Genomic DNA, 28000 nt, shown 5'->3' with positions numbered 1-28000 from the left:
TTCTTTAATACAAATGTTTATTTATCATTCTGTTGTGCATATAGCAGAAAACAAAAAGATTACTCTTAGAGAAACTCTTTAAATAAGCAAAGTTGTGTTTCTGAGAATAACTGAGTATCCCAAAAGTTATTTTCTAATTTTAGGTTATTTTGTTATCAGTTATGATCATTTTATTACATGTTTTTCTTCATATCACACCTAAGCTTCTTTGAGTATCTCGTTTGTAATGAACTGAAATATTTTGGACTATACTTGCTGTGAAACAGGAACAACATGTTGGTTTGTTGTATATAAAGCAAAACAGAAATTGTAATATAAATACAATGAAAACCTATAACACCAACTCTTGAAAATAATAATCTTTAACTTAAGCCACACTTCTTATCATTAAAGTTTCCAAATCTGCTAAATAAAAACATTCATAAAACATTGACAGGTAGCTTTTTATGTTTTCTATTCAACAGCAAAAATATAACTGCAAATAGATGAATCATATTTCTTAAAAACTTGTCTATAGTCAAAATCAGGCGATGTCTCAGAAAGTGTATCTGTAGTGATAGAGGGGAAATATTCAGAAAATAAATAATATAAATACTTCTATTCTTGAAAAGAATAAATAAGAATATTCTTTCAAAAGAAAATACTTTTAAGTTTTTGCTGCTAGCTTTTCTAGCTGTTGTTCTTCTGCACTGACTCCCATCTTAAAGTGAAACAGATATTAAGACTCAAACACAGATTTAGAATTTTATTCTAAGGCTTTCCAAATAATTACAAACCCTCAGTCATGTAAAAAATGACATCTCAATTTTTTTATTACGTCATCTAACCATGATTGGGTTGCCTGGAGGCGGCAGTGCCCTTTAAGAAAATAATTTACTGAAAGATCTTCTGCCGATCTAATTTAGTATTCATATTATCCACCTTATTCCTGGCAGTATTGCTGGTATGGATTGTGGGAACAACATCCAGTATGATGTTACTGGAAAGCAGATTTGTTTTGGTAGCTGTTCAGATGTAACAAACTACTTTTGAAGGAATTCAGTGCAGTGCAGATACATTTTGGTGTTTTTTAGTGTTTCTATAACCACACTTACGTGAACCTTTAAACCTCCACTAGTTGTCTCATTGCAGAAAGAGCATCCGGTGTGAATTTGGGTGTATGATAAAGTTTTAGGCTCTATAATGTTGCAGCTGCATGACTGTAATATTACCTCAGTCTTACAAACACAGTGTGCCATCTTTATTTCCCCCCGCAGTGACACTGGAACCCAGGCTGATTTCAGGTAACTTAGGATGTGCCTGGCCTTCATCAAGCAAGCAGAATGAACCTTTTTACTACAAATAATGATTGGCCTCAGAACATTTTTATTATTTTAAAGCTTCTCCAATCGGAACAATAAAGTAACCATATGCTTGTGTATGTGCGTCATCATTTAAAAGATGAATAGATTGAAGTCATATTACCCCTCTCAAGGTGTAAAATTGTGCATCCTTATATGTTCTTAATATGTATTTGTCTGTGAGAAGGAATTTATTGATGTGAAAGACTACAGATCGAGATTTTTATAGCTTCATGGGGTAGTTTTTGTCTAGTAGACAAATGTTGCTACAACAAGCTCTGACAGGAGATCTGGCAACTCTTGTTTCTGTTTGACTTGCAGGCCAAACAGCAAAATACAGGTTCATGACAAGACGCTGTAGATCAAACAAGAGTTTGAGCTACAGCCCACGCAAATGATGAAGGTTTGTCAACTGAAAGTGAATTCTAAGGAAACTAATGACTGCTTTCATTCGTAATGAAAGAACAGGATGACAGGTTCCAGCATTTATAAATATTCCACAAGAATAGAATCAACCTCTTTTGCTCCCAAAAGTTTAACTCACCCCCCTCTCTGTGCCTAACCCTCATCTCAAAGCTTAAAAGCAAAGCATGTGTCTCTTTCTGTCCCATGTTGGAATGTATTTGTATGTCACTGCCCATAACAACCATCCTAGCTGGTTATGAGTAGATAGTGATGACCTCTCGCCCTCCTCCTCTCACCAACATGACTCTTTCCAAACCCTCGGTTAGCACCTCCAGAAACTCCATATCTGAGCAGTAGATTAAGGAGTTAACAACAAAAGCATATAGGATTTTCACACCCCTGGTTATTACTGAGGCCTCATGTGTTGTTGTTGTTGTTGATAGGAATGGCAAAGGATACAGTTTTCGTCTCCATCTGTATTGCGAGGTGGGCCTGGCATGTTGAGCAGCACTAATCGGGCATCGTGAGACCTGTTAACTATTACTTCATTAAGCTTCACAGCTGTATGCATGCGGCGCACATTGGACTGATCCCTAAAAAGCAGCAAGGGAGAGTTTTATTAGTGCTACAGTAAAAATGTTGAGATAATTAAAATCAGCACAAAAATAGTAAAAAGAACAAAAAAAAAGTGTAATTAGTCATTATAAAATGTCCAGAGATGTTTGAAAAAACAAATGGCTCACGGTTTGAGGCTCATGAGTTCTCTGAAGTTCTCAGGAGCATTGTTTCGGTTTCGCCTTTCTGCCTCACACTTCTCTTTGGTCCAGGTCATATGGACTTTCTCTGGAGGAACCTCCATCACATCCTCCTCTTCGTCGGAGTACAGACTCCCCATGCGCACCAGTGAGTGTCTGTCTTTAACCAGCTGGGCCTGTAGGTTCCACGAGAATGTTAAAAATATGAAACAAATTCTAGAAGAGGGATATATCTCTCTCTTTCAGTCCCAACATACCTCTCTTTGTCTTTCTGCACTGGATAGCCTCATTTGCCGTAACATCTGGGACCTCTGCTCCATCATTAGTGTTCTTTCGTAAGTGTAAGCTGAGATGTCACTGTCGTGCTGAAATCCCATTTAAGAAACATGAGTTGGTAATGCAGATGAAACATAATGTTTATATTTTTCCATATTTTTTGGTGTGGAAGATGTGAAAACTGCATAAACTGCATCAAACAATGACAGACTCAAGGTTCCCACAAAATGTGTTTTCTGTAGCTGTTTTCAGATATATGGCTACAAGTTTTTTTTTTCCTCTGTGGAATTGCATTTGCATGTTTAAGTCATTTTATTTTGTTTATGATCCATGTTTTTTCTTATCTTGCTGAAAGCAACCACTCTGTGTTAGTCTGAAACATATCTGCTTTGTTGCACCAAGGTGATCTAACGTCCTGTTTGGCGGTATCATAAAATGTATTTCATTGGACTATTTTCTACCAGTAATGAGTTACTGTGTGAGAGGAGCCCTCACCATCTCCACCACCTCCACCTCTGCCTCTATTCTCAGCTGGTACAGGAATGTGGCCAGGTCTTTCTTCATCTGGATGCTGTTGTCGTCCATCTGGGCCACAGTGAAGATGCGCATCTTGCATTTTCTCCACACCTAAAATGCAAAAGTCTTGTGATCTTTTCGGCGCATTATTGTGAAAGCTGGTTTTACGCGCTGAAATAATTTGCCAAAAAGCTGGCATTAAAACTCAATTTAAAATCAGAATTTGAAAGATGCTTATCACCTATACTGTATGTCACACACAAAATGAAGATGGTTTGTGAGCATTGAAAAAAATCTCCCCATAAAACTACTGTTAAATAGTTAACTAAGCGAATAGGAAGTGTTGTTCATTAACCTTGTGCTGTTTGAGCAGGAAAGGCAGCAGCATCAGCATTCCTCCGTCATGAACAATCCACCACACATCAATGTTCCCATCTGTGAAGCGTTCATGGTTGCTTGGATAAAATGAGACATTTTTGGGGACCATCAGGGCCAGGTGGGCAGCTGTTGTGCAGCGGACTGTGTCTGGGGCAGAGAAGGCAACACACAGGCTGTGATATTTACATATGACATTACCATTACCGCACATAGGGCAATACAGTCTCTGCAGAGTCTCACCGCACACCACATTTTATCATGGAAGTGCTGAAATGCATCACAATTTAGTGTGGTAGATTAAATTGGGAAAATGAAAGGAATGTTATACTGACTGAAAACTGAACACCCATACTGTTGGAAAACTCTGCTCTACATAATTTCTAAAATTTTGTTTCTCTTTAGCTTTGGTGGAGAAGACTTTTTTGTCTACTAATTTATATATATATGGGATGAAAAAAATACTTTTTAATGACTTCAGAAAAATAAAAACACCCAAATCAGTGTTGGTTCTCATTATAACACTGCCAATAAGACCAAGCTAAAAGCTCCACAAAATTGCTTACAGTGGATAAAATAAATAAAAAAAAACAACAAAAAACTTTTTGTTCAAGGCATTAACATGCTGAAGAAGGAGCATAGTGTTTTGCAGATTGGACTGCTAAACTGTGGGAATACTCTTACTGATAAAGGTTTTCCAGGCTCGAGGGTCTTCGCTCTGTCTCCAGCCGTATGGCCAACCCATCACCACGGTGTTGTGTTTCATCCCACCCAGACCACAGGACTGGATCAGGTGGGCTATGCCTTCTCGTACCTTAGTTGCCACAACAACTTGACAGAAACCTTTGACCCGCTCAATCTCCATCATGTTCTTAATGGCCTAGGAGGACAGTTGCACTTATATTCAATTTTAGCTCATTTTAGCCATTGCTAATTGATATCCAAGCTCAAATCTTTCAAAAGTAACATTTAAAAAAAAAATCTAACCAAAAACAGTAATTTGAGGTGATTAATGACTTGCATTGGGATACATGGTTATAATTATAAACAATATAAGAATAATTAAACTATCTATACAGAAACAAAAAAATATCCTATGAACATACCAGAAAATGTTAACTTCTCCACTGTGACATACAATCCAGAAACGTTTCCACCTTTTACCTGTTCAGCTGCTTGCATTTCCCCATAGCTGTCCAAAAAGTTTCCCTGGATGACAGAGCCAACGATGGTCAGGCCCTTTCCTGCCTTTAACTGGGAGGCGAAGGTGAGCATTCGTGGATATTTCACATGGAGGTCCTCATCTAGCTTCAACAGAACCAGTAACTGTGGCCTGGAGAGCACAAATCACTCACAGTTGATGAATCAACTTACCAATATCATCCCCACTGGACACAATTACAAATTGTTAATTTTAATGCGATTAGCCAATCGCTGCTATGAGAGAGACAACATATTGAAAGCTTGTTAATCAGTCTGGATTACTGAACCACAGGTTTTAGGTGATAAGTTGTTATTCAACATGCTTATAAACGATTTACATGACAGACTGATTTCAACATAGGTATTTCTACATATTGGGTTGAATCTAGCATGTTTCCAAACTAAGATGCAGAGGAGGTATTCTGATCCTATGCCTGAACCACTTCAATTCTTTTTAATGTGAAGCAGCAACAGCTGTACTCCAGACTTCCCTGGTTGATAGAGCAACTGTAAAACGGGAGCTCATTTCAGCTGTTGGTACCTGGGATGATGTCCTTTCTGTGGCTGGACTGCAGATAGGCCAGTAAATTGAAAGCTTTGGCTTTATCATTTCACTCTTTCTTCACCACAGCAGAGAGGAGCAGTGCTATAGATAAAGCCCTGAAGCTTCTATTCATCTCCACTTCATCCTACCACCACTCAAAGTACCGAGATACTTTGAATCCCTCCACTTAAGATGAAGAATGACCTGTGACCTGAAGGAAACAGTCCACCCTTTTCAGGTGGAGAACCATTTCCTCCACCTGAAATGGAGGAAATGGAGCTTATTGGAGTCTTGGCCACTTCAGACTTGGCTGCAAATTGTGCCACTTCACACTGAAGATCAAAGGCCTCCTCTCTGACTTACACCTTGAGATCATGTCCATGAACACCACAAACAAGGCCGGTGAGCAGGAGTAACCATAGAGTCCAAACCACACTGAAAATCTTACTTAGAAGAATCTCACCTTTTGACAAGGTCATGAGATTTTCACAGATTCAAAAAACAAGTGCTGGGTTGCATGAATTTACATTTTCCGTCCCTTTTTTTGCTTTTAAACATGCCAGGAAAAAATTTGACTGTTGTGTTGCTTGTGGGAGAGAACTGCTTCTGTGAGGTTATTGTGAGATGGGATGTAAATTTTCTGAGTGAAGCTGTTCTGCAAATATGCTTTTATCATTCCATTTCCCTTGAATTTTTGCATAGACAAACCAAACCTATATGGCACTTTCTCTACAAACGGCGGTTTTAAATGCTCTTTTTCTAGCTGCACTCAAAACATACATTCATATACTGGCACACATATTGGTAGTTAATTGAATATAGGGCTGTGCCCATGAGCCCATCAGGAAGGAAGCTGGAAGAAAACTCATAAATGTCTGATTGCAAAATGGCAGCTCTTCTCATTGATCCACAGTTTACTGGCACATGTTGTGGTCAAAAATTAGAGAGAGCTTTTATAAAGCTGTTCTTGTGGGTGGCAACTTGTTTGAAAAACCGATTGTTATTTGGGCATGCATCTGAGTTCCTACTAACACTTTCCTACATACTTAAAATAGACAGACGGGCAAAACAAAAGCACAGCAATAAAACTGATGCTTGTAGTTTCCCAGAATCTGAACACAAACTTAGCAGACTATTTCACTAGGACATACAGGTACTTCTTTTTTATATAAATATCATGAAGTTGTCAGTTTCTAATGATGAATCACTTCTGTTCTCTCCTGCTGTTGTGATAATACCTCCAGTTCTTGGTGTGGGGAGGTCCAGCTTCCAGCCTCAGCAGGGCATAACGTGCACCACTGAGAGACAGTCCTCTTATTCCATCTCCCCACTCCTTCTCTGCCCTAATTTTATTTAGTAATTGAAATACAAAAAAAAAAAAGATTGAGGAAATAAGTTGTTGTCAGCTAGAGATATGTTGCAGTCAAACAGAAAAAACAACCATTTTAAGAATTCAATTTAGTAGAACACTTTTTACATACCCTTGGTATTCAATGTATTTGTAGATCATCCCTGCAATGCCCATGGCCACTATGGCATAGTACCAGGAGGATATGAACATGAGAGCCAGACACATACTCATACCAAGGAACGATAACGCCCTGCAGGGGCGATACATATTTGGTTACATTATAATGGGTATCCTTCACTGCTTTGATTGTTGCAAAGATCAAAACATTGCTAAATAAACTAACCAGTGGTAATATTTGAATCTTGGCCTCCAGTTGGGTGTCCGTAGGAGAGTTTGCACTGCACAAGCCAAGTTTACAAAGAGGTAGCACATCAAGAAGAACCTGGAGAAAAATTAAACATTGTCAAAACAAACATTTAAATGAAGTAATTCACTGGTGTGTCTTAATACATTGGGATATAGTTGAAAATTAATGTATTTTACATTTTCTTCCATTCAGTGTTGGATTAATATGAATGCATGTAGCCCTTTAGGAATAGCTACATTCTTCAGTAAAGCTATTTGTGACTAAACCTCTTTGAGGATGGTGTCAAGGACAACTGTGAAGACAGCCTCTTGCTTGCATATGGTGCAACAAAGGCCTTTCCGTAACTTTATATCAGGCTTAACATCTTTTGTGTGCGTACTATGTCATCATAACACTTTCTGAGAAATTTGCTGCACACGTCACAGTGGCAGAGATGGATGGAGTTACCTAACTAAATGTATTACTGTGTGTATTAACTTTAGAACATAAAAATAATAAAACAAAGTTTTTGATTATTTTCTTATTCACTGAGTAGCTGTACCTGGTTAAAAATATAGAAAAATGTGACTGATGAGGGGTTTGTTTACGGGGAATCAGTCAAACGTTTCATGTTTGCTTACATGGACAGGATGGGAGCGACCATGTCCAGCGAGGCAATTAGTATCCCCAGCTCAGCTATAAGGCCAGTTAGCAGCAGAGCCCACGTTGGCTCTCCATTAGCCTTTCCATGGCCGAACACCTAGGCAAAAGTCAACACATTTACACGCAGTAATGCAAATCTCTTCTTGTTTAGTTATTTAACATATTCAAATACATTTACAGATAAGCTTTTCCCAATGCAAATATTTGTCTCTTAAAACACTGACAGACATTGGGAGAGTTTTTTTTAGAAGAAATAGGAAGTGAATAATTTACCGCACCCTAAGGAAGGGAATAATGTTGTCCTTGGCGATAGCTTGTAAAAGCCGTGGCGCACCAGTGAGGGACTGCAGGCCCGCTCCAACAGTAGAGAAGAAAGAGCCAATGACAATAACCCAAGGAGATGGCCAGGAGAGAGTGCCAACAACAAGGTTCTGTTTTACAGCATTTCCAAATCTGCAAGGAAGCAGATTTGAGTATGATTGCCAATAATGAGCCGGCCATTTCTGCTGTTTCTATTTTCCTATTTAATTGTAAGCAATCACATATGGCACTGAAACTATAGGAGATTAAATAAACTTACTTGTCCCTCAGGACTACTCCTTCTATACAGGACCCAAACAGGACCACAGAACTTAAATCTAAACAACATGATCAAGGAGTGTAAAGTGTAGTGGCACAAGTCTTTTTACAACTTTATCAAGTCAGCTTTCACATTCTCCTTAAGAGTAAACATCGTCAAGTGTCTGATAACCTAAAGGATACAAACAAGAGAAGTAGTCGTAATGGCTAAAATTGTTCCCACGGGAATGGACTTCTGAGCGTCCCTGAGATCACCGGATCTGTTGGAGCCTGCCATGATACCTGCAGAACAAGAACATGTAACCTTAGGACATTTAAAACATGCTACAAAATGCCGCCTAACGGCTGATACCAACACTTCTGTGTCTTCTCAGTGAACTCTGTAAACAAGAAAATAGTGTGTCTTACCCGTGGCAGATGGGAAAAAGATCCCCACCAAAAGTGTAAAGGATGTAGCAATGTCTGCTGACACGTAGTTGACAAAGTTCTCTAACGGACTATGAGCATCCACTGACCGCAGCCCGGCCTTTTCCAAGATCTCGCCCTTCTGTAAGTAGTTGCTCCACATGTTTTCTATCACAGCAAAAATATATTTTAGGGAAAAATCATGTCACATTAGATTAACACATAAAGTCTATATCTTTATACAGCAGAAAATGTAAAAAATTATATAATAGTTAGATCTTCAAATTAGATTGCACTTAATATAGAAAACAACTAAACTCAGTTGCAATTATATATTTCAAAATGCTTTACAACACAACAAAATTCAATAACACAAGCAAACAGTTCAACAATTCATGTAATAATGGAAAAAATAAAACAAATAAAGAGCATGTCCAAACAAAACATAAAATATTTTAAAAATGAAACTGTACAATGCTCAATAAGCTAAATCAATTCTTTTTCAAAACAGTATGTTTTACAATTGGTTTTGGTAGAAGAAGAATGTTATCAACCCCAGGAACAAAGAGGAGTTATCTAGACATCCAGATAGAATCAGATCACAATACTACTATTTTTTCCTATCCTATTTCCCTGAGGATTCAGATGAAGAATGAAAACAACGCATCCAAGTCCAGAACCATGAGGAACACCATTCTTGACGTGTGAATGTACAGATGGTTTATTTGTCCAAACCAAAATTTCTAAGTGGAATACTAACTGGGCTACTTCAAAGCAGCAACTCCACATATGCCTCAGTCGCATGTTGGATTTACCTCTGATAATCCCACTGCCCAGTCCAGGGATGCCCTGTATCTCTGTCACGTTGTTCTGGATGAAATAGTCATCACACTGAGCACTGCTCAAGTTCCCACCAACGCAGAACCGATTCCACAGTTGACTGGGCTCTGTAATGTTCCCCTTCACCTCAGTTTTAGCACATACATCAAAGCCATCTCTCACCAAAGTCCTGTTGCCCAACATGCATATCCTGCAGCAAGAGAATACACAGAGGATAATTACTTACACATTTTAAAAAAAATGAAGGGAACAATACTGACACTAAAAGACCTAAAATGGTTATTCTATTTCATGGTTTTCATGTGGAAAAGTGCAAGAAACGCACTTGCTTTTCTCATGATGTTAAACAAATGTTAAATCGCTTAACAAATCTCTCAGCTTTCTTCTCATACATATCTGTTTTCACAGCACTTACTGGAATTTTGGTGGATGCGTCATGGATTTTATTGCCCCAGCATAGATGGAGATAATTGAGATAATAACACAAGCCAGGAAAAGGGAGGCCAACTTATTGACATATTTGACCCCCACAAAAACCACCACAGCCATGAGACTGAGGCACAGCGTTCCATACACTCGCATGTTGTTTAGCAGGGCACTGTCACGGCCAAGGTGATCGGTGGAGTGAAAAATAGCTGCCTGAGGAACCAGATATTTCTGAAACAAAATAGCAGCAGATAGGTTAATACGCACAGCTTACACAAGATTTGTAAAAATTAACAGTATGAAGCAGACAAAAATAAATCACTGCACAGTATTTTTTAAATTCTAACTTTTTCCCACTCCAAAAAAAAAAGAAAAAAAAAAAAAAGAAATGCACCACCAGCAACAGGTTTAAGTATGTGTTAGCAATTATTATTCAATACAAAACTCACAAATCACCTTCATTCAAGCATATAAAATTCTGCAATATTTGCTCCATATTTTTTGGGAATGAGCGATATGACCCTTTGCACAACTAGTTATCCTGATACATCAGATCACTTGTTGGATGTTTGTGAAAACAAACATGCAGATCCAGGGAATTCCCCCATATATCCAGGAGTTCCGGCAGCATTTAGCATGAGGAAGCATATGGCAACAATTTTAACTTCTTGGCATTAACTTCCAGGGAAGTAAACAAACAGCATGCATTTCTACACGCTAGCAGCAAACCACTCTCTGCCCACTAACTAACTTTAGTGCTTTAAAAAGTAGCCTTTTTATCAATCTCTTCCCAAAATGAAGTCATTTCTATTATAGATGCCAGCTTCAAACACTCTCCTGATAGAAGCCTTCCATTATGGGATTTTTAAATTGTATTTATGTGTAGTGGTAGAGACTCTCTACCACCTTTTTTTTTCTTTTTTTGTAGACAGAGACTGGTGGAAGACATTTTATTACTAATTTCCCACCCAAGTTAGTATGAAACATTAGTGAAAATATAATGGAGGAAATATATTGTAACAAACTAACCAAGAAGATTTCAATGGCTCCAAGAATGTACATTGCAGAGGCAAAGGTGGTGCCCAAGTAGAAGCAGAGCCCCACAGCTCCTCCAAACTCAGGGCCAAGTGAGCGTGAGATCATGAAATATGCCCCTCCAGCTATGAAAGAGAAGAACAACGGTCAGTTTCCAAAAGTCCTTCTATTTTACTTGATCTTGATGTTACAAAGTATTTTGTCCTAAAGCAGCAGAACATGCAAAAAACATTTTAACTGTCATTTAGTAGTTTACCACAACATCAGAGGAGGCAGGACTTGGCAGTCTCCCCTCCATGTGGTGCTGTTCATCATCACTTCTTCCTCTACTTTGCTTTCTGCTAAGCTGCAGCTAGCACAGCCTGTCATGAATGCTCAGGCTAATTAACATGTCCATCAATGACTGCAGATAAGTGTTATTTTTCTGCAAGTTGTTTCTCCAGCATTAGCACATTTAGCAGCGAGTGTATGAGATTGATTAACCCTGCTAAAATAATCCTCCTGGCCTGGCTGTGATCGGCTGTTTTTGGTAGGAACAAATCCGGAGTGGTGCATTTCTTTAGACGGTAACAGTAGCTCAGGGAGCCGGTGGAGGAGATCAATATTTTCACAGAATTTATGCCTCGTAACATACTGTCAGGACATTTAGATTTATTAATTTCCCATTCTTGGCTACATTGACTTTATCTTCACTTTATATGCAAGGATAATAACTGAAGGCTTAAGCTACAACCCTCAAAACTATAAAAATTATGTGGTGTTTTTTAAATTATTTGTTTACTTGTTTCTTGTTTATTGACTGGAGAGAGAGAGAGAACAGAAGCTGTTGCTTTAAACTTCAGCAGGAGAAAAAATATGCTAAGCATTGGCATAGACCAGAGGTTCCCAAACTGTGTGGGGCGCGCCCCCTAGGGGGGGCGCCGTGTCATTGCAGGGGGGGGGGGAGCCGTCTGGATGAAAAAAAAAACAAAACAAAACATGAACACTGTATGCGCTGGGTTTTTACCTTAGAATGGCCAACTCTCTGTCCTCTGTCACTTTTATCAGCAGTTAAAACTGTTTAATCCGTTGTTAACATGTTGTAACCTGTTTTTCCGAGCCGCCTTTAAACGCAACATGAGCGCTACGACGCTCGCACTGGGTTTACGCCTGTGAAGGAGACCTGCTGCTGCTGTACGGAGCTACGTAGGTTTGTGTTAGAATCACTGCAGCAAACCAGCAAAACGCAAAGAACTTTTCAGTTTTTCCCTCCAAACTAACCGACTCAGTTGAGTAAAGCTGTTGGATGCAGGTAATGTTAGCTAAAAGATGACTAGCTAATATCAATACAGAACCTTAAGCTTAACAAGTACCTTGTAGGCTACCGATGTTGGTGTCTATTTTCAGCTACGTACATTCATTTTGCCCCCAAAAAAGTCTATGCCCCCCCAAACTATGACCACGAGTCAAAACATTTTAAAGAAGGTAAATAAACTGGGAATGTCTGTGTCCTACACTTTACCTGGGACAACACCATTAGTAGCAATGGCGCTCATTGATATGGCTGTTAGCATTGTCTGTAAGAGAAAGAAGAAAATGTTACATTAGAACATATTTCAACATAATTTGGTGTAACTTCAAACCCTGATAGCTTTTCAAGGCAAATGTAAAAGTTGAAAACACATTTTTATGAAAGTGGTGACAGCAATGGCCAACATAATACACATTTACGTCCTATGGACTGAGAGTGAGGATGATGGTCAAAAAAGTACAGGAAATGTCAAAGTAACAGTTTGCTTTACACACATAACTGCACTTCAGTGCACTCATGAATCTTCAGTAGTTGATGACACCATTGTCATTGGATGGTTAATGAGTCTGCGAACACACAGGAGGTGGATATCCACTTCTCAATGGTCCAAGACTATGGGTATTACAGTGGATGTCTGGGAATTCACCTTCAGTCCGCTCCTCAACTTTTTTTTACATAACAACGTGTCTACCGTGAATCGCTTCTGGTTCCTAAGACCCACCGTCAGTCCATACCTGAGATGCTCATCATATAGGCCCAATAGAGATTGTACTTCTTCCTTTAAAGAAGTACAACCTGCAACATTAGGTTGTACTCATCTCCTACACTGCTGTTATTCAGTCTGTCATGTGTTTGTTTATCACCACCTGAGTTAGATGAGCCACAAAATAGCACAACTCCAGAATACACCAACAATCCAGAATGCAGAAGAGAACATCAGAGGTGATCTTCCCCATAACCCAGGACTTTTATAGGTCTTAGGGGAGGAAAGAGAGTTAAGGGTCTGCAGACCACAAACATGTTGGACACAAAGCAGTTTTTACTTTTACTTTTGGGTTCGCGCTAAAGGTTATTTACACAAACATGACGTCACAGAGACAGTTCCTTCCTACAGACTGTTTCTGATAAACATTTAACTATCAAAGTGTTTTTCAATAATAGGCATATTTGCACTCCTTCATTCTTGCACTATTATTTTGTAATAACACTGTAAATACACATTTGCTTAAAAATATTTTTTTTCAGTTTCCATATATAAATTTGCATTTTAAATGTCTGTATACTAAGATCAAAGTGGAACCAAAGTCAAAGTCTGTGTTTGTATGCATAACCTTGACCACATTCTTATTCTCAGTTTGTTTGGTTGTGGTTAACTTTCTAGGTAACGGTAACTGTGTGTAGACATTGCACATGTTCATACTAACACATGAGCAGCACATCAGGACGATCAGAAGGGACTGTATGATGCCGGCCATTCCCACAATCCAAGTGAGTCGAAGGAAGAGAATGACCCCAAAGATGTTTTGGAGACACGGCAGGTAGACGCCCATCAGAGTTCCCATGTTGGGGGACTAGCAGGGAGACAGAGAGGGGGGAAGGCTGTGTTGAGCATGACATTACAGGAAACAAGTGCAGTGATCATTAATATTGACTGATGTACTTTTTAAAGGTCGTTCAATCATGTTATCAGCACTTTGCGTGTATTTAGGTCTTACATTGACCCTGTCTAACTGCAGACTGCCCTGTTTCATAAGCAATCCATCAACAAAACTTAATAACTTGAACGAGAAAGCACAAAGTGAGCCATCAAGAAAGGATAATGTTTCAGAGCCTAAAAGTTCTCCCTGTACACATAACACAAAAACAAAACTTGCTTCCTGACTCCTGACCTTGGGGGTCTTCCTCCGTGAGGCCTCAGCACTTTCTTCCTCTTCATGCTCCTTGGCTCCCTGTGTGACATTAGTGTAGTTGACCAAGCGGCTGAGCAGAGAGGAAACCTTCGGCCGGATGTCAAGCTCTTCCTGGAATGAGAGATTGTCTGAAGCTAATTTCCTGGTAGATTAGATTTTTTTCCCCTTTAAATAATGGTTTAAATAATGGATGTCTTGCAGGGACAAAGCAACAGACCTCAAATAATGCCAGGTTTCTGTCATAGAAGTCGTTCCTCCTGCCAGAGGTATCAGCACTGCTAAGGAAAGGGCTGTCCTCTTTATGATTCCCATGTCCTGTCAGAGTGTAAGATAAAGTGAAGCTTTTAGACTGAAAAGAAGTTATTTTGTTAGGAGGAAAACAAAGTATAACAACAATTATTGTCATAAATACTGCAACAGTTAAAAAGAAAACATGATCAGTTGCTTAAAAGCTGCACAAATACTGATGTGACATGATACTCAATACAGAGGAAGCTTCACATGATAATCACTTAAAATTTTAAAGTCCAGTCAATCAAATTACAACAACGATTACAACTCTGGCATTTCTTAAATTTTAAATTCTGCATCTCTAATGGGGCAAAAGTCTCATATTTTATCTACAGCTGTACTGTGTGCTTTTGCATGCTAAAAGACAGATGCCATTAAACAATTTTGTTTGTTTCAGTCTGAAGGCAGACATACAATTAAAAAAAAAAAAAAAAAAAAAACATCAGTTAAGCAATTTTGCTTTGAAAACATGAGCTCCAAAAACAAAAAGATGGCTTTACAACTTTGTCTTTAAATCACAAACAATTAGAAAAAACATTTAGCTTGCACTTACTGAAATTTCATTGTTGAGATTTAGGGGGGAAAAAATGGCATTACAGAGATAAAATCCAAATGGAAAAAAAATAGGCTAAAAAAACACAAGCAGGTTTCTTTGGTTAGTAATTAAAAATGGAAAACAAATCTCTTTTTATAGTCTTCTCTTCCAGCTTTTAACTGTCTCTGTTCATTTTAATTGAAAGATCTTAACAATGTCCGTGTAGCAGAAACACAATTCACACAGCGAAATGGAAAATAACGACCAATAGCACAGAAAGTCCAGGTGATAAACAGGCAACTAATTAGATTCCACTTTCATTTATTTTTGCTTTTGAGGAAAGAATCAAACAGAGATAAGCACCACTGCTGGGCCAATTATTGTACACAAAGCATTACGGCAAACTTCACCCACACACACGCTCACACTCACAGGCATGCACCTCATTACCAAGAAATTACCTAACCTCTAAATTATTAGAGCATGTAAACTTCAACAGGCTCCGTCTTGAAGCCTGAATTAATCCTGCTACTAAAAACTGGCCAACTTACCGAGGGGGCACGAAATGGAAAAAACAAGTATTCTCAACTGTGCCTCATGACCTTCAAGGCCGGTCCTCACTCACCTGTGCTCTGTGTCCCACTGCTGACAAGAATGCTGTGGGGAAGCATAGCTATGTGGTGTATGCAGAGTGCAGGAGAGTACCCTGTGCTCTAGCCTGGGGAATTGTCGATTTCTATCCAGGACACCCGGTCACCCATAGCGAAAACTCACTCAGAGGCTTGATCTAACACATGGTGTGCAGACAGTGGGGAGCAGTAGGGTGGGTAGAGATGTGTTCTAATTCACATGAATGTGCAGGAACAGAAATAGTTGTGCATCGTCACTTTAGTCATTCCATTCAGTTCAGTTTATTTATATGGCTCCAATTAACAACACATGTGTCTGACGGAAGTTTACAAGAAACTAAACAAAACAAAACAAAAGAAAAAACAGTCGCACCACGACAGATACACAGCTTACAATTTTGTCACAGGGCATAAACCGGAGATTTAAAGCTGTTTTTTTGTGTAAAAGAACAACCAACTCCCACGAGGTTGAGTTACTTATTGTTTGCATGAAACAGAAACATTATCTCCTCTTTTCATATTTGTCTCTTGACAACACAATAATAAAATGCAGGCTACACTCTTACAGATGCATGCAAACAATATCATCTTATGATATTCTTATACAAGTTGTTGTCATGTTGAATAGATTGCTTATGCCAAACTGTAAATGTAACATGTTATGTTTTTTTGTTGTTTTTTTTCCCAACAGTATTTCTGCTCTTCCTTACAGGCAAGACTTTTTGTTTAAAAATGTGTTCTTCCAACTTATTCTTAGTTGTGGATTTCTGTAGCTCCCCAAGAGTTACTAGAGGTTTTCCTCTCCAATTGATGCCTTATCTTGTCTGTAAAATGTTTTGGTGGGTTTGTCATTTTCCTATAATCGTTTTGTTTTTAGACAACAGATTAAACTGTCTAACATATGCAGAGTTTTGGATATCATGTTGTCAGCCCTCTTTCTTCTTTTCATCTGAATTTTCTGCTATATTTGATATGTTTGACTTTATGTGTTCACTAATGTTCTCCTCCTCTACAAGACCTTCACAAACCAAAACTTTTTATTGAGTTAAAATTACAAAAATGATCAAATTTACAACCTGAGTAACTTCAGACAGCAATAGCTTGCAGCTAACTTTATTAACGGCTGTCAAACAGAGATGAATACATAATAAAAATAAAAGTTCACAAGGAAAAAGCTCTTACATAAAGGAAATATTTTTTGTTGTTTTTAGATTGAACTTTAGTCTTTGCATTCAATATGGAAGGAAAACAAATACTCTTCTGCACAGATAAATAGTGCCCTCTAGTGTGGTTTGAAGGTATTGCGTTGTAGACAAAAATAGGATCGGGCATGATCTTTCTCTTCTGTTCAGAAACAGATGCAAATTAATAAAGGAGAAAAGAAAAAAGGAAACAGGAAATAAAATGTGTCCACACCCTCAGCGTCCTATCCATTCGTGGCTTTACAAAACATGATGTTCGATACTCAACCAGCCTTATGTTTTATGGGCTAAGGAGGCAGCAGGGTTCTCTAGCTAACACACTAAAGGTCTAATTGGAAAGATTAAGTGCTCTTTTATGAATGCATATAGGAAATATGCTCTGTGCACAGAACAACAACCTCTACTCAACATGTGTCTACATGTCTTACACAGCTTGCCCAAAATACTTAACAGCCCCAACAAGGAGATCAAACCCCTTCTGGGAATTTAATCATAGCTTCTTTGCATGTATACTAGCATCTGGGAAGAGGATTTAAAAAATTCCAGGGAAATATGCATATTTCTTTCACTTAATCATAGCACCACAGCCTGTGTTTACTGTTTGTGCTATAGAATAGAATGTGACAGTATGTGACATAATGAATGTATGTGACATAATCAATGTCACATACTGTTTTTATTTCTTCTTTAATTATGTAAAGCACCTTGAAATGCCTCACTGCTATACAAATAAAATTTGATTGATTGATAGAATAGAATAGAATAGAATAGAATAGAATAGAATAGAATAGAATAGAATAGAATAGAATGTACTTTATTGATCCCCCATTGGAAGTTGCTTGGCAAGAAATAATTCAAGCAACTAGAGCACTACAAAATCCTTTAATGTTCAAGACGCTAGGAGTTTATATAAGCTTCTAAAATAAGAAAAAAGGTTTTGGTTCCAAAAGGTCCAACATACAGCTGAAACCAGCTAACATACACCATATAAAAACAAATATCTTCAGTTCCAATCAAATACATAAAGATTTTTGATGATAAAAATGTTGCAAGGCACTTTCAGAAAATAACAAAGAGGTAAGTTACCCTAAATCCATAACCTCTCTAGCTTTTCTGTTCAGGTGTGACATTTGTTGATTAAACACTAAAAAGTGGAAATTACTTTTACAAACTTTGTTTGTAAACTCTTGCAAACAATGGAAAAGTTCTTTTTAAAGATATAATCAACCCCTTATTGTGTGCATTACAGTTCCAACCAGACGTTTACATACACTGCATAAAATGACTTTCAACTATATTCCTATTGATTGTCTTGAACAAAACCAGCAGATATTATGGCCTAACAACAATTTAATAACGTATCAGTGCTTTACAAAGGTCAAAGTGAACAACTTCCAAAGAACATTACAACTTCATCTTACAGTAATCTGTTGGCACTGCTTAAAGTGGATTGGGAAACAATATCATTTTCATAAGCTCTAACAGTTAAAGAAAAAGAATCCTCTTTGCAAATCTTCTCTTTGTGCAGTATTTAAGACTGTAACAACATGAGGCAAAAATGTCAAAGCTCAGGACACTTCATGTGGAATGGTAATGCTTACACACCCTCAGAAGAAGCAGATTTATGTAAGTGTGCACACATACGTGTGTGAGCACGCTTTGCTGGGGCTGAAAGGTTCCTGAAGAAAAGACAGCTCTCAAGTAGACTTATGTAACACTCATTTGCTATGATTAAGGGAAATTGTAAATGACACGACACATTCATAATTATGTCAATTCCAAGTAAACAAATTAAGTACTAGATACATTTATTTGAATGCCTCGTAAAGTCGTGCAAAAGGTCCTTAAAGAAATTATACTGGTATCAGACTTAAATTTAGAAAATCCAAATTAATGTTTGTGCTCAACCCGCAACTGATTAAACTCATTTATATTCAGGGTGGGATCTTCCAAAACATCTCAGTGTTAGAAAGGTTTCTTATGTAATCAAATAAATAAATAGTTAAAAGGGGAACAAATAAATGTGGCAGACAGAGAATGAGCAGAAAGGGCTGGCTGGTAGAAAAATCTGTTTGCTCTCATTCTGCCACATGTTCACTTTATTTGCTGTGTTTCATACACTAAGAAGGAATATGTGACGGTGACATTGGGCTGAGAAAATATAGTTTATGTTTATGCAGTTATGTGTATTTTTTAGAGAGTGTGAGGTTTGCTCCATCAGGACATCGGTCCAAAATCTGGGAAGGGTGGGTTCATTTAATTACATTTTGGAAAATATTCCACATATAGGCACAATTATCAACCATTCTCATTGATTTATTACTTTTGAGAAGGAACATAGCCACTGTACACAATGTTTTTACTTAAAAACATGTAATATGCTGAAGAGTTGAAATTCTTTAAAGACCTGTTCAGACATGTTAAATGGGATTTATGTATTATATATATTGTTGTGTGCAAGCAGGTCTGTATATGTGGATACAGGTGTTCACTTTGGGTACATTCTTACTTTATAGATTTGTGCATTCTGTTACAGTAGATGTATTGATTGATCTAAATTTATTTTAAAAGGATTTCTTTTTCTCTTTTTTCCTGTGTGTGTTTGTGTATGCACGTGTATGTATGTTTACATGAATAGATGCACAGATTCATACTAGTGTTAATGTGGATATGCTCAACGCAATGGTTGTGACATGTCTGAAATGAATCAATCAAATCAACCTTATTTTAGCAAAACATCTATAATCATTAGAAAAAAACAACACAGAGATCTAAGACTATCAAACACACACTGCAAAAGTACAAGCAGTTTTTTTCTAAGTACATTAACATTCAAAGCAAAAATGAAAAAAATGGCTTTGTTCTTGAATTGATTTTAGTATTCTTCCAACCTTAGCCTCTGGCAAAAAACAAAAAAACAAAATAACTCTGTTTCAGCAGTACACCCATATTAGCTGTAATCACTGTTTCATGCAGGGTAAAACCTAAGCTGAACAGAGGAACGCTAACCTGCTGTGCCTTAAAGCAAATCATATCAGCTTTGATGTGCTCTAATGATGAAAAAGGGATGGCAGCTCCATCTGATCACCTCAGGGGGTGAAGGTGGGCGGAAAGGCGAGCATGGTGCTCCAGCACAGACTTCTAAAAAGACAAAAATGAACTAAATGAGGATGTCAGTGTGTGTAGATCTAACAGATAAACAAATTGTGGCCTGTTCATGGAAATGTAATGTGTTTGGAAATTGTTCAGGGTTTTAAGATTTTATGGTTAACTTGAATTTTATTTGTGAATACTGCTGTCACAAACAGCACAATTTACTTGAGGAATACACTAAAACAACGTTTTTACTTTTTATTTCATTGGCAGAATAAAGCATCATTTACCTTATAGTTGGATTCTACACTGTCCATAGCTACATTCTCAAACTAATATAACAAAAACAAAATAATAATGCAAATGTGAACAAACAGTTTTTCTTCAAATCTAGACAAGTAGTAAAAATAGTTGTTTACAAAAACCAACATCCAATTCAGTAGTGAGGCTGCCAGTCCATCTTTAAATACCTTCGTAAAATGTAGGTACATGTTGACACGTAATTTGCAAAACCAATCTTCATGTTACTTGCAAATAATGAATGGGATGATCTGATGAGATGGGAACGTTCTAGAAAAGAGAAGCTCAAATTTTAAGGTTCAAAAGTCTCATCCAAAACCTGGGAAAACTCGACTTTCATAGAAATGGACAGGAATGCTTGACTGGATGTGACGGAAAAAAAGATTCAACATTTCTGAGGAATAATCAGCAAAACAAAATATGTACATGGACCAAGTATCAGAATTTTCAAGTATGTCATCAATTTAAACTTCAGACAAAAAGAAAAAAAAAATAATTAAGTGAAGATGGGAGAAAGGCAAAGTCAACTCCAACTTCTATTTATCTCATGATGGAAAAAAAGGCAAAAAAATTGAAAGATAATGGTGAGAGGACATCACCCTGAGGTGCCCCTTTGTTCCTAACCTTTAGTCCCACAAATTGTGTTCTGTTTTTCATGCAGTCATTAATTCAAGTAATTGTGGAGGCCGGTGTCTTCCACACAGGCCTCTTGTGTGGAAGACACGGGAGGCCAATTTGCCCAGCTAAGCAGGTTAAATTGTGTTAAAAGCATTGGAGAAATCAATAATCATCAGTCAGACAAGGCTGTCAGCTTTGTCCAGGTGACAATAGGTACAAAATGAATCATCTAATTTATGGTTAGGGACAATGAATCAATTCATAATATTCAGTTAGCATAACATGGATGTTTTTAGACTGTGGGAGAAAGTTGTACCCTGCAAGATGGTACATCTTCTGAGATGTACCATCTATCGAGGAATGGATGGAGGGATGGAGGGATGGATGGTACATCTTCTAAGAAAGAAGATGTACCATATAGAAAACTTGTCACTTAAATTAAATTTCAAACTCATTCCATCAGATTTTAAAGACTTTATTTCTTTTAGTTTACAAATCTGAACATTAAGGCTTAATTGAACTAAAAACTGAAAAATTAATATTTTTTTCTGCTTTATATTCTATCATATGGAACTTTTACTGTACTCTGACTCATTGCTAAACTTTCACCAAACAAGTTTCTTATACTTTAAGGTTCTTACGTAAACAAGAAACTTAAAGTGGTGTATTAATTACCATTATGTTATGGAGGCTATTCATTTTTTAATTAGACTGAGATGTTTGCCTGCAGAATTAGCTACATGACTGATCAATTAATTAGCTTCACTGTAGGAGTTCTTTTATAAGAGTCTTTTTTTTATACTCCCAAAATATGTTGACCAAAATCTAACATTTTACTATAATATTCATTTGCAGTAATATTTATAAAGAGTCCTCTTGAGGATAGTAGATGTTTAAATGCTTAACCAGTGAATTTCATATAGAAGATGATGATGGTGTAGGACAAGGGACAAACTTTTATCAAAAAGTTGTTTGAATTAAAACGAAGCTTTAACTATTCCACTCAGACATTTTAAAACATAAATGCTACTGCAAAACTGTTTTGATAATCAGTTCATCTATCTCTGCCATCTTAACTATAGACAAGTGACAACATTTTTTACGGCCTGCTACCCACATCTTTATGTGTGCTCTGCTTTCTACACATGACAACGTAGCAGGAAAGACCAGAACAAAAACAAATAGTTTCCAGTCCTGGTGCTATTTCAAGGGATGCAGTTCGACAGAGCAATAACCACAATGTTGGTACTGCCCTTTGCTCACAGAGCTGAGTTCAGTGCCTGGAACAGACTCTGCACTGTGTCACTTCCTCCACACGTCACACTCTGGACATCGACTCATAGCATCTAACACGGTCAGCCGCCTACTCCTGTTGGGATTCATGCAGTATGTTCTCTTACGTTATGCTGATTTTAATCATCTGACCACATCCCCACCCGTTTTTTCACACTTTTAGGAAAAAGTCAGAAGTGAATATTGTAATCATGCATACAACTACTCCAAGTTCCAAACAGATGTTCTGTTTGTGTTAACATCCACAAAAATAGAAAGCGTAATAACATGTTTCAATTCAAGCAATACACAAACATGATGCCTTAAGATTATTTCTTGAGACTCTAATAGTGCAAGAAATTTCCCATAACTCGGTTAGAATGCATTATGACATCAGGTTTGCGTATTTTGTGGTGTACTACAATGTTTTACACAGGCAGACTAGAAGGCACTTGTCTCCCTGTGCTGCTTGCAGTGGGAGGCTTTCATGCATTCCAGGAATATGCAAGCCAACAGCTGGAGCAACAAGACCTTACATGCTAAGGTCTTAGAATTCAAATACCAGCTAAAATACTCACATATCAACAAATCTACATATTTATTAAAAGCTTAGAAAAACATGTGACTAGTTAGGTTTTTCAAATTTCATTTCTGCTCCATTTTGTGTTTTCAGTGGAAAGCAGTTCACAACCAAATCCGCATTACTATGACTTCAACTTTATGCTACATGTCAGTGAGACAGCTGGTGCTCAGCCCATCCTTGGGGTAGCTGGTTGCCTTATTTAAAGGCCACGCCTTTGTGAGTCTTTCACTTGGAGAGAGACAGAAAAAAAGTGAGGTTTCTCTGGTTTCAGCCCACATAAACAGACGCCGCTTTCACACAAAAAATGAAGCAAAGTAAAATAACCGTCTCCAGAAGTTACCGTCTGGACTTCTTTCTCCTCGTCTTTCATGTGTTGTCAATAACTTATGTGCTGGCCCTGCTTCTTCTGGGTCGATTTAAGTGAATGACAGCCGAGACATGCAGAGAGGCAGAGAAGGGAGGAGGGGAGAAATTTGCTCGTGTGTTGTGAGCAACCAATCTTTTCTTGTGAAAAGAGATCCTCTACTGGCACAAAGAAAGCCCCATCTTTTGTGCGAAGAGCTACTTCAGGCCCACCCCCAATGTGTGTGTGTGTGTTTTTTTTTTTTCCCCAACAGTTCTCACCACTTTTGTTTTTCCTTTGTCACAGCTATAGGCTTGCATTTCTGTTTAAATCCAGCACTATGTGGGGAAAAAAGGAAGAACAGAACATTAAAAATGTTCTTTCCAACTTAACTTAAGGTAAGTTGTGCAAAATAGAGCTGATTATTTTAGAAAAACATTTTCCAGTCATAGACTATTGCCATGGTAACCATTCAACCAGATGTTCACAAAGCTCCTAAGACAAGAATTGACTTGCTTGTGCTGTGGTTTGAGCAAGTAAAAATGTATACACATAAAGGTAGATCTTCAAGCTGACTTTCCATCTGGGTTAAAAATAGACTATAAAAGTTATGAGACTTACCATCAGCACCATCTTGATGGTCAGGGCAGTCCTGTCCAGTGTCCCTGTAATCAACCCAGTTAATCCCTTCCAAACTGTCATAGCTGGACTGAGCCTGATCCTTTACTGGTACGACTGTGAAGTGAGGCATGTTTTCATTCCTCTTCTTTGCGCCTTCAGCTCAAACTCAACTTAGTGTGGCTAACTGTTAGCCAGCACTTCAACTCCCACTAATGGCAACTACATTCCACTACACTGTGCTCACTTCCTCTGAAGAGCATTATCATACTCCCCGCCCCCGAGCCAGCCTCTGATGGGTTTTTTTTTTTTTTTTTTTTTTTGTCTGTGCTCAGCGGCTCTGGAGGTCTGGGGAGAGGCGCATGTTAAAATAAACCCCTTCAACCAGAAGGAGTGATATGGCACTCAGGTTTGCTCTGAGAAGTCAGGGATACATTTTCACTCCCGAGTAATGCAGGACAATGCACTCATCAGAGAAATAGAATAGAGTGACCCCTTCATATGTCTGTGTCATAATGACAGTAAACAGGCTGGCCTCTGTCTGCTCAAAGGTTCACAAACGATATTTTTCTGTTTTCTTTCCCCAAAACACAGGCTGACGCATTGTAGCAGCAAGGAATGACGGTTAAAAGTTTTTAAAAAAATATTTAGACAGCTATTCAGTAGAGAAAACAAACGACTCCTGGTGCCCATGTTTAATAGGTAAACAATTAGACGTCATTGCAGTCTTTGAACTCAGGACTATTCTGCTTCTTCACACAAATTTGCCAAATTCTGTGCTAAATAAGACAGACTGTATGTTAGCTGTATGTTATTTAATGTCATGGTCCAGAGCTGTCGAAACACAGAGTGTAATGCACAGTCTCTCCAAAAATAGGAGCTTGCCTGTAAACATTAAAATAGCCAATTAAGGGCATGCTTTAGAAAACCTGTTATTAGTAAGCTGACAGCTACCAATCTTGCTGCTGTGCTCTTTTAGTTAAAAAGTCTTTCCATTTAATTTTTTCTGTAATAACCATTTTCTAATGTTAAACTTTTGAAAGGAGATGGTCTGTATTTACTTTATTATTTTACAGAAAAAAAAGAAGAACCACTTGACTGGAACTCAAAAGTGCAGACTTGATTATTTGACTTTTTTCATGACATAACACAGTAAACGTATAAAGTTTAAATTCTGTTGTAAAACTGCTACGTCAGTATGGTGGTAAATTAAACACACATTTTCAGAGGTAATAAATGTAAGTTATCTAGATTAGTTCCCATAAAGAAAAATAAAAGACTCCTCGCTTGCTGTCTTTATGTGAAACCTGATGCTTTCAAATGACTAAAGTGATTTCCTTCCATGACTTTTTACAAAGCAGTAATTATGAAATGCTGTCAACCAAGGTCAGTCTGTAACTCATGTGGTGCTTTGTGCAGGTCAGTGACCAGCAGGAAGTCAGAGACTGCCACACTCGTTTCTTCCATCATGATTACTCAGTGAGGCACAAAGAAGCGTAGGCAGGAGGGGAATGTCCATAGAAACACAAGACCCAGAATGGTCAACTTAGGGATGAAAAACTTATGGTAGATGCTTCAGAGCCTGCTTCAAATTTGTAAGTCCAAAGGTATCATATAAAGAAGTCAACTGGAGGATGTTAATCAACCTCTTTCCAACGACAGAAAATCTAATAGTTTTTTTTTCTTCCTATCCTACAATTAATAGTAGGACAAGAATTTAGCTTTTGATGCAACCAGTTTACCCTTCCGATTTGCAATTAAAAATATCATCCACTAGATGGCAGCATTTGAATGTGTCATAAACATAACTGTGAAGGTCTTAGATTTTCAGTTTTAAAGAGAAATTGCAAATAGATCTCCCTCTAGCGGTAAGATATCACATTACAGGCTTAACTAATCCACTAATAGTCAATGAATAACAAATAATCATAACTAGATATATTAGACAATAAAATGTTGGATATTGTTTGTATTAGAACAGCGAAAATATTTTTCGCTGTTAATACCATAAGTATTTCCTAAACTATTTTAGGCAGTAGCAGTCAATTCTTTATTCTACTTTGTTCCATAATTATATATCTTATATCTAACAATTGGGCTGGACAGACTGTATTTATTTTATATTATAACAAGATGTTTACATTATATTTGAGACTGGCTCTAAGTTGCAGTACAGTTGAGAATAACCTTACTGAGAAAGGTGAGTTGGTGTCCCAATGGGCATAGACAGAAAATGGTAAGATACTATTTAAAAGCACACACACAAAAAATGATGCTGCTAAAATGTGATTTGATGTGATTTGCATTAAAGAATATTCCCTTTTTTTCAGCCTTATTACGTCTAAACTCCACACATTTTAAACTGTCCGTTAAATATTGTATGATATATTTTAAAGCTACTGCCTGAATTGGTTTATATCTATGCATTATGAATGAATTCTTCTTAGTGGGTTTGCAAACTAATTGTATGTGAAAGCCAAGAGCCCCTTTGTCTTCTTTCTACCACTGACACTGATTAGGATTTTCTAATACTCTGCCTGTGGGGATTTAAGTCAATCCAATTACCTTTGGATACCGTGATTAGCTCGACGTAAACCCAGGGGCCTTTTCAGTTTGTGTCCAGGACTAAAGATTTGGATTTGAAGAAAAAAAAAAAACTTCAAAGTGTGATTGGCCAAGCAAAACCTTGGCGACATTAATTCTTTGACAGAAAAAAAACAATCAAACCTTCTGTAGCAAAGCTTAAACCATTTATTAGTGTTACAGTTTTGTCATTGAGTTAGTATAGAAGAGGACCATAGAAAAACAATTTTGGATGTTAGAAGTTTTAACATTTTTATGAGTAAATTTTTTTGTTCTGAAAGGAAGAAGAAAGATCAGGAGAAAATCTACTGTTCAGACCCAAATAAATTTACTCAGATTAACTTTGGTATCAAGTATTTGCAAGATGAACGTAAAGCAAATACCTGTAATATAAAGCGACAAAGTCAAAATGATAAGTGGTTTAAGTAGACTGATCTCTATGCCGGATAGATAATACCCAGATACGGAGGACAGTTCACCCTCCTAAAAACCCAGCGAGATACAAACTACTAGAAGTCCAAAGAAACAGTTTCTGCTACAGTCGTCACTATTTTTTAAACAACAGCAGCCAATGCAGATTTCAAAGTTGTAACTGACAATCTTGATTTGGAGGGGAGGGTTCTCTTTAGTTTTTTTTATTTAAAAATGTACATTCTTACTTAAAACATAAAGTAAAAATGGACGAGTTTCATGATCTTGGGTTGTTTGAGTTGTTTTTGAGGTTGGATTATTCTGTGTTCCTTCGTCTCTTCCTGTGATTAGATCAGTTTTTCTTTAGTTTTACTTTAGCTAAGTTCTTCTTAGTGTTTCTAGTGATGTTTATTTCTTGCCTCTAATCATTCCTCATTACCCTAGTTTCATTATATTTTTAGGTCTAGTTATTCTTTAGTATTAGATTCATTTCATATTCTCTTGTATACTCTTCATCGCCCCCTTGCCACTTTTTTTTCTCTCTCCCTCTCCTCTTCAGAATGTCTTCAGTTTTCTCCCCTCATACCTGCAATCAGTTAACTAATCAGTGCAGGTCCTTTTGTTCTGGATTTCTGTTTTTTGCTTTGGCTCTGGCTCCCTGTCTTCCTTGTGGTTTTTGTAAGTTTTTTCATGATTTTTTTTATTAAAACATTCTTCAGAGATGCCTCTGCCTTTCTGTATTTCATCATTCACCAACCAATATACAACATGACAGATGATAATGTCTTTTTGTTTTTGTAACAAAAAGAAAAAGAGTTCCACTTGCTGTGACAAAGACACAGCTAGTGGAACTGCTGCTGTAGTTCCTTTTTTAAAATCTCTTGACAGCATTCTGGCAATTGGGAATATTCAGTGAGGCGGTACTTGATCCAAGACTCTGAAAATGGCATTTTAGGCAATTCTTTGATCTCTAAGGTGATCACTCTCCATCCTTTATCCTTTATCATACAGAGCAAACTTATGCTTTCCATCCATTCTCTGTCATTATGAAACCATAAAGGATCTATTTCAGATGAAATCTGAATTATTCATTGGTAAACCACTGAGTAAATGAAGGCAGTTTCGCTTAAGTTAATGAAAGTGAGGGTTTTGGTCCTCTGGGTTTCAGATGGACCACATATTGCATTAGCAATATGTGGTCCATATTGCCAATGCCTTTGAGAGACATTTTATCTCAAAGGCAAAGTCAGATGCTCTGTCAC

The 28000-nt window shown here is 37.5% G+C and overlaps 1 protein-coding gene across 1 annotated transcript; it reads right to left on the bottom strand.

Annotated features, from left to right (window-relative positions):
- slc12a4 (solute carrier family 12 member 4) lies at positions 1–24355 on the bottom strand. The gene is made up of 24 exons (XM_014977718.2): positions 23748–24355; positions 14478–14575; positions 14240–14371; positions 13775–13921; positions 12561–12615; positions 11054–11184; positions 10014–10255; positions 9574–9788; positions 8762–8926; positions 8537–8635; positions 8355–8412; positions 8053–8227; positions 7753–7871; positions 7109–7207; positions 6896–7015; positions 6653–6757; positions 4832–5000; positions 4352–4547; positions 3648–3817; positions 3272–3403; positions 2758–2865; positions 2489–2676; positions 2205–2338; positions 1–2091 (listed from the first exon to the last, which is right to left on the bottom strand). The coding sequence occupies exons 1-24, from the start codon at positions 23875–23877 to the stop codon at positions 2000–2002; spliced, it is 3279 nt and encodes a 1092-aa protein (XP_014833204.2). The 5' UTR covers positions 23878–24355; the 3' UTR covers positions 1–1999.
- Positions 24356–28000: the final 3645 nt, after the last annotated feature.

The sequence above is a fragment of the Poecilia mexicana genome, unplaced genomic scaffold (assembly GCF_051168715.1).
Source record: "Poecilia mexicana isolate PSO_F unplaced genomic scaffold, ASM5116871v1 scaffold_3, whole genome shotgun sequence".
Lineage (NCBI taxonomy): Eukaryota > Metazoa > Chordata > Actinopteri > Cyprinodontiformes > Poeciliidae > Poecilia > Poecilia mexicana.
Note: the sequence above shows the minus strand (reverse complement) of the source record. Positions and strands in the feature narration are given on the sequence as shown.